General features: G+C 38.4%; 1 protein-coding gene across 1 annotated transcript; it reads right to left on the bottom strand.

Moving 5' to 3' along the window:
• On the bottom strand, positions 1-7,406 carry LOC127782067 (probable LRR receptor-like serine/threonine-protein kinase At1g56140). Its single transcript, XM_052309133.1, has 24 exons — positions 7,298-7,406; positions 6,978-7,167; positions 5,393-5,464; positions 5,160-5,231; positions 4,998-5,069; positions 4,522-4,593; positions 4,326-4,397; positions 4,171-4,242; positions 3,841-3,912; positions 3,693-3,764; positions 3,527-3,601; positions 3,356-3,427; positions 3,196-3,261; positions 3,063-3,128; positions 2,944-2,988; positions 2,793-2,857; positions 2,322-2,701; positions 2,040-2,238; positions 1,812-1,970; positions 1,606-1,724; positions 1,267-1,477; positions 907-1,138; positions 677-827; positions 1-574 (listed from the first exon to the last, which is right to left on the bottom strand). The coding sequence occupies exons 1-24, from the start codon at positions 7,404-7,406 to the stop codon at positions 215-217; spliced, it is 3,075 nt and encodes a 1,024-aa protein (XP_052165093.1). The 3' UTR covers positions 1-214.
• Positions 7,407-7,591: the final 185 nt, after the last annotated feature.

Genomic DNA, 7,591 nt, shown 5'->3' with positions numbered 1-7,591 from the left:
TCAACTCCAAACATCCTAGTATATAGCACTATATTTCACCATTACAAATTACAAGGAGCAATACTTTTATCATCATGACACATAGTTCAGACTTCAGAATAAATAAGTTCCGCTATTTGCTCTGATTCACATTTACATATAGTCACATAAGCACGAATAGCATATAGTATTGTCACTTCAAACCAAGATCACCTGCATCTATTCAACTTTGCATTCACCTTCCCTCATGCTCATGGCTAACTCCGGTGATTGTTGGTGATTGAGTGAGAGGATCAATCTCTTTCTGCCTGCTGAGCTCAGGGGTAGTTGATCCTGAGTGGCTGGTAACATAGCTGGTATTCCCACCCCTGAACTGCCACTCGGTGATGTAGTTCGGCTTCGTCACTACCTCTGCCACCTCAACATCTCCAGTTAGCATTGCCACAACCTTTGACATCGGTGGTCGCTGATAGGGTGAGCCCTGTGTGCAGACGAGTGCGACATGGATGACTCTATACACTTCATCCCTGCTGAATTCCTCAAGTCTTGGGTCAACAATCCCGAGTGCTTGCTCCTTTTCATACAAGCTCCAAGCCTGTAAATTAACATAGGCAAATCTTTAGTAACTAGAAGATAATATGAATGAATGAACTAATATGATCTTGGATTATATTGAAAGATCATTAAATCAGCTTACCCACTCAAAGAGATAGATCTTACTTTCCTCAAGAGAATTGTCGGTGTTCGACCGACCAGCAACAATCTCTAGTGCGACCACCCCGAATGCGAAAACATCAACCTTTTCAGTCAAATGTCGTCTCATCGCATACTCAGGAGCCAGATAACCACTTGACAAAAGGTTAGATAAGTTTAAGTTAGCTTTGTTTGTAAGATACAAACATAAGAGAAATGGTGAAATGTTCTTACAATGTGCCCGCAATTCCTGTACTAACATGAGTCTTCTTCTCATCATAAAGCTTGGCGAGTCCAAAGTCAGAGATCTTTGGGGTGAGGTTTGTGTCAAGTAGGACATTGCTAGCTTTGATGTCCCTATGAACAATGCGCACGCTTGACTCCTCATGAAGATAAGTTAGGCCTCTTGCAATTCCTAAAATGATCTCGAAGCGTGTTGCCCAGTCCAGTTTTATGCTACCGTTTCCTGTAAAAAAATAACTTTAAGGCTCTGTGAACTAAATGATGGCAAAATGAAGAGATGAGTTCTCCCAAAGAGCATCTGAAGAAAAATACAATTTTGTAGGTGTTGGTTTTGAGCAAAAGTGAACTCACCAAATAATGCTTTATCCAAGCTTCCATTCTTAAGATACTCATAAACTAATAAAGGTGTGTTACTATCAATGCAGCAACCATGCAATTTTACAAGATTCCGATGTTGCACAGCAGAAATAGTTGCAACCTCTGTCACAAACTGACTTTTGCCCTGATGGGATGATTGGGAAAGTTGTTTTACAGCTATAACTCTTCCATCAGGTAGCACACCCTACCAGAAGAACATTGCTAAAGTTACATGTATATTTCGAAGCATAGACCAACAAGTTTGCAATAAAGTTAAATTTAAAAACAAATCAATTGAAATTGCATAGTACTAAATTAGTGGAAATAGACAACCTTATAGACTGGACCATATCCACCTTCCCCAAGAATGTTTTGAGAACTGAAATTGTCTGTAGCTAACTTGAGTTCAGCATTACTGAAGACATCAGGCTGTCCAACTAGGTTGTATAATTCTGCATTTATTTTTCAAGGCACACCAGAAACAATAAATCGTATTAAAATTTTGATGTCTGAATTATTGTATTATTAAAAACTATTACCTTCTTGCTGTTTTGCCATTCTTCTTCTCTTCTTTATGACCATAAATATTCCGAATAAGATAGCTGATCCTAAAACCGAGGCAGCAATCACAATCCCAACAATTGCACCTGCTTTACTTTTCTTTTTGGGTACACCGTTTCGCACAGTAGGACTAAAATCTGAAAGAGGATTTCATTTATTGGAATCCAATGCAATCATTTTTATGTTAACTTAATTATTACGCTTACTTGGAGTGATGCTTAATGCTGAGATCAATGGTCCGTAGTAACCTTGAATAGGAATACAACAAGTGCCCTTTCCAGCCCAGAATAGATGGATTTCAAGAAAGTTTTTTGACACAGTTGTTGTGTAACTCTTGTAAACAGCAGTGAAAGATTTTCCACCAGCCATCTTCCTTATATTGAAGTCCTTTTCTTTTAGTTCACCCTATAGAAATGTCAATAATACATTGATATAAATAAGAAAAAGATTCAGTAAACAAATTACTATATAATTGACTCAATTTGTACCTGGATATATATGTCAAAAAATCTCCTTCCTAAGCTTTGCCAAGTTGGCGTGTCTGGAAAACCTAACTCTGCAAATTTAAGCAGAACAGTGTAATTTCCATTCTCAAGTCCAAGGCCATAGTATCTCAGAGACGATGGCGACATCCTTGCAGTTTGGAATAGTTCTGAATCCACTGCATTCTGGATCTTCTCACCACTATGTATTATCTTACTGTCATTTGGGGCCTGGAATAATTTTCCTACATTACTAACGCCCCATCTTGTTTGACTTGTAACATAATATGATGAGTCCCCAAGGTTTGTGGAATCCAATTCGTACATAGTATTATCCGAAACTCTGATAGATCTATTACTACCACAGTCTACCGCAAAGGAATAATCTGCAGTCATGACGTGCAAAATTATAATAGTATTAGAATTTCAAGACCCAATATATCAGCTGCTATGGTTGAGGAAAAGTGAGACATATACATTTTGGAGAACCACGAAAACATGGAGTATCTTCCTGGAGGCAGTTTAGCCCTGGAGATAGCATGCTGTGGAGATAGTTGACTCGAAATTATAAGTGGTGAGAGAGAAATTAGTAAAAACTTATGAATGTACAAATAAATGCCATAAGTACCCAATGTTGGTGCTGCCAAGAATAAAGTTGTTTGCCACCAAATTCCTTGTAAAAAATAAAAGGTTGAGTATAACATATTTTTTCCCTTGGAAACACAAATTTGAGAACTTTCTTCTTACAATTGCAGATTGTTCTGGGTAACCCAGGAGGGAAAGCTACCAGTGAGCTGGTTGTATGAGAAATCTCTGCAAACATGAAATAAATGCATCATTCTAATTTTAGCTGTATTACAGGGATGAATTGTTTACTCACAAGTTCGTTAGCGAAGGGCTTATCCCATCTGGCAATTCTCCTGTTAGGCTGTTGTTGCCAAGAAACCTGAGTTGGAAAGAAGACAAGATGATGAAACGTGGTCATCAATTATAACATGTGTTTCAGTAGATAGTAATAACCCCCAGAAAGAATTCCTTACAGGAATATAAGCTTTTGTAGATTCAGAATTGATTTAGGAACATTCCCCGAGATATTGTTAAAACTCAAGTCCCTGCGCCAGAAGACAGCATACTTGAACAGACACATGAAATTTAAGAAAAATTACCAAAAGTTTCATGGACTGTGCTATGACCCATAATGAAAAACGTACAGGAAAGTTAAGTTTGCGAACTTCGAAAAATCTACTGCTCCAAGGTCTCCAGATATCTTGCAGTTCCTCAGTACGCTGTAAAAAAATATTTGGTATTAACAACTTATATCTTTGTCAATATATAAAATTGTAAGATGTATAGTTAGAATTTAAAAGTGTCACATACAGGGTATCCAGAGATGTCAGACTGCTGATAAAGGCCAATGAAGAGCTCCCATTTACAATATCACCAATCCGCCTGCTCATTTGTGTTTAGTACACCAGTTATCGTGACAAGAGGGGATGACAATGTTGCCACTGAACGAAGTACTTACAAGGTTGTCAATTTGGTTAGATTAGACAAACTTGCTGGGATCGGTCCTTCAAAAGAATTACCTTGGAAAGCCCTGTGAGTTCATAATTTAAGAAAGACAAAAGTTGGGAGATTTAAGGTCCATTAGAATATAGGAAAAAGTAACATCTACATATCAAGACACTGTTGAGGTATGCGCATTTCTTAAAAGTGATGACCAAACAGAAAAAAAAATGCTACAGTTTGAATTAAAATAGATAGAACATTTGCAGAAAATTTCTGTTGCAATTCCACTTGTCTTGTGGTAAGGATAAAATCAATGATGTGTTAAAAAGCTAATAATAAATCTTACAGATCTTCCAAATTAGACAAGCTCCCAATAAAATCAGGTATTGTTCCAGTAAAATTGTTATCTGATGCCCGCCTACAAGCATAAAAACATGTTTAGTGTTGAGCATATAAAAACAAAATGAACATGACCACTGTGGTTCTGTTTCTTGAACTTACAGGAGTTTTAGGTTCTTAAGCCTTGAGAGCGTAGAAGGGAATGGGCCACTCAACCCAGCACTATCAGTATACCTGTTATTAAAACAATGCAGAAATCATTGATGTTTAACTGTAAGTATCTTGCTGGTCCAAATTAAACTTTGTTCTTCTAGAAGTAGCATCTTTCAAGTTAGAAAGAGGGGGATTACAAACTTACAATTGTCGAAGTTTGGTCAAGTTGCCCAATTCTTCAGGAAGTTGACCAGAAAAATTGGTCAAACTAATGCCTCTGAAACAAAATGAAATATTTCAGGAGTGATATAATTTAGAAACTTACAAATATTTAAGTTTGCTCAAGTTGCCCAATTCTTCAGGGAGTTCACCCGTAAAATTGGTCAGACTAATGCCTCTGAAAAAAAAATAGTTCAAGAGTGATATAATTTCCGTGCATGCAATGCTACTAGTTGAGAAAAGTAGCATTGTATGTGCTGACGAGCCTTTTGATCCACAATATTCACATTTTGGATTTCACACAAATTTATAAGACACCATTTGAAAAGTAAAATTACACTGGTGCTTAAATTTTAGTTGTGATTTTCTAGAAATTTGTAGAAAGAACTTATGCATCTAGATTTTTCCATATAATGAAATACTTTAGACCATTATTAATCTGTGCAAGAAGGGAACACTTACAGCAAATTGAGGTTCGTGAGATTTCCAAGTTCCTTTGGAAGTGATCCTGAGAGTGGATTGAATCCCACGTGCCTTTTTTTTATTACAAAAGGAAGAAGGATGATTCAAACAAAACACTAACTAATAAGGACAATGCAGGAAAACTTAAAGTACAACTCTTACAATTCTGTCAAGGCAGTCAATTGCCCAATGAATGATGGTATGGGGCCTGACAAGTAATTTTGATCCAGGTTCCTGAAAAGAACAAGAAACATCAAGTCAATTAGCAGCGATGAATTTCAAACATGAGGTTCACTTTGAATTGATGTCTTGCTGCAAGATATTAAGAATATGTAGTATATATCCAACAGTAGTTCATCATCAAAGGCAGAGCCGAGAAAAGCAAGATACCATACAAGTAAGTTAGGTAGGTGAGGTTCTGCAATTCTGCAGGTATCTGACCGACAACGTTCAATGCGTATACCCTCCTGAATAAATAAACAAAAAAAGAAAATTATTCACATGAGAAAAATACTCCATTCATCCCAAAATATAGCATCTAGATTTCAAATTTTATTCTAATATAGTAGCAATTTAGTACTTATTTTACCATTGAACTACCCATAATAACCCTTGGTTTAATTATCATCATGCCCATGCCTCATCTCCCCAAGGCAAATCAACAAGTCCTTTTACCTGTCTCCTTAATGGCTGTGATAAGAGCTAATTTCTAGAGAACTTTTACGGTACAATATACTACCAGTATATACTGACAGTATATAAAAGGGCATATTAGGAATTTGATAGAAAATAAAACAACACTTTAGTAATTTTTGGTTTAAATTGAATCTAATTGAGAGTACCCGGTCCTGGATCTTATCGTGCACTAGGGGAGGAGCATCCTGAGCGCCATTTGATGATAAAGCACGTGACGATAGCACGATTTGATTATAGAATAACCAAGAAAAGACAAAATTACCCTTTCAAACTTTATACTGCAATCTAATTAAATAAAAAATTAAATCAATCTACACCATTAGATCATATATACTTTTTACTATTTAGTCCAATATATGAGCTAACTCTTGACCAGGCACACATAGACAGCCCTGGTCCCCCACAGAAAAATGGGAAAAATACACACACACATCCCAACAATATTGTTTGGTCACAGAAAATCTGCTTGGGAGTTGGGTCTAATTTCTACTATGGTTGTGCACCATGCGTAGAATTACAAAATTGACGATTGATTAGTTTGATCTCTCCAGGGCTGCCTGGACTTACTCAACCGGATCCCAGCCAGATCCAACTATAATGGAAGGCAGATGGCAGCTGTGGAAGGTTAAGAACTAAAGATCTTGCAGGAAGCTGAACCTCAGATTCCAGTACTTGGACCAGTGACCAAAGAGCAGTATTAACAAAAACCGATCGGTTTTTTTAAACTGCCCGTGGTCAGTCATTTGTGGAAGCCAAACGGTTTTAGCTGGTTTTCGTATGGCGTTGACCAAAAGTCATCCGTTTTTGCCGGGTTTCAGCTTGTGATGATCGGTTTTCAATTTAAAATAAAATGGTAAACCCTGCCAAAGAGATCAGATTTTTCTGGCCATGAGGGAGGGGGGGGGGGGGGTGTTGAAATAACCTGGTTTCCCGATTGGAGGAGTAAAAATAAAATACAAGTCATCATGCTTTACTCCTAAATGAAATTCGGACCCACAACAGAATTTCGGGGGACATAAATGAGGCTCCTCTATTCCTAAGTAGTGAAACTGAAACCTGTGGTCCTATGCATATGCTCAGTGGTGTGGTCTTGCAAAAGTTGCAATTTCTTTTCTTTTTCTTTTTTTTTGCGAGGATCAAAAGTTGCAATTTCAAGTTAAGTTTCCATTAGAACTTATATATCCAGACGCCAATGGCCTCCTGTTCCCGTAGGCACTGCGTCGAGCACCTGGTGTGCGTGCAGATGAACAGAGCCAAGGAAGCAGGATGGGAGCGTATACGTACAGCTGGGTAATATGGCAGACGGTGCCGCTGTTGTAGGAACAGTCGCACTTGATGCCGGGGTTGTTCTTGGGGTTGCCGTCGAGGTCGGTGCTGCCGTCGACGGGGACGCCGCGGCATGGCTCGCCGCTCATCCTCCACAGCGGCGACGTCGTCTTGCCCCATCTCCCCAGGATCGCCTCCAGCGCCGCCACTGCACCGAATGTATAGTACCAGAGTAATAATAAGTACAATAATTAAGCTTCGCATTGCATTGATATCAAGACTAATTACGTGTGTATATATATATAGCAGCATGATTTGATTACGTGCTTTGATTATACCTTCGATTGGATCAGTTGTTGCCGCTTGCTGGGCATGAACAGCGGCGATCAGCCATGAGGAGCACATCACGAGCAACACCCACACCAGCTTACCACTAACACCACCCATCTCTCTCTCTCTTTCTGCTGCCGAAACAACACGGAAGCTTGTTAAATATATAGATGGTGTGTTTGTACGATGCAACTATATGAAAAGGGAGGCTCTGTATTTTAGGGCGCTCATACGTACTCTCTACGTCTCATAAAACACCAATCTAAAATATTACAACGAATCTGGATACTCTCTCTGTCCCA

The sequence above is a fragment of the Oryza glaberrima genome, chromosome 8 (genome assembly GCF_000147395.1).
Source record: "Oryza glaberrima chromosome 8, OglaRS2, whole genome shotgun sequence".
In the NCBI taxonomy this organism is placed as follows: domain Eukaryota; kingdom Viridiplantae; phylum Streptophyta; class Magnoliopsida; order Poales; family Poaceae; genus Oryza; species Oryza glaberrima.
The sequence above is the reverse complement of the archived record's forward strand: the minus strand, read 5'-3'. Positions and strand labels throughout refer to the sequence as shown.

Bases quoted from the DNA above. Each gene is read 5' to 3' on its own strand.
- LOC127782067 (XM_052309133.1), bottom strand. From the start codon at position 7,406: ATGGGTGGTGTTAGTGGTAAGCTGGTGTGGGTGTTGCTCGTGATGTGC. The intron at 5,232-5,392 runs GTATGGTATCTT...TGTTCTTTTCAG, and splicing joins CTCACCTACCTAACTTACTT to GAACCTGGATCAAAATTACT. The intron at 2,239-2,321 runs GTACAAATTGAG...ACATTTCTATAG, and splicing joins TTTTTGACATATATATCCAG to GGTGAACTAAAAGAAAAGGA.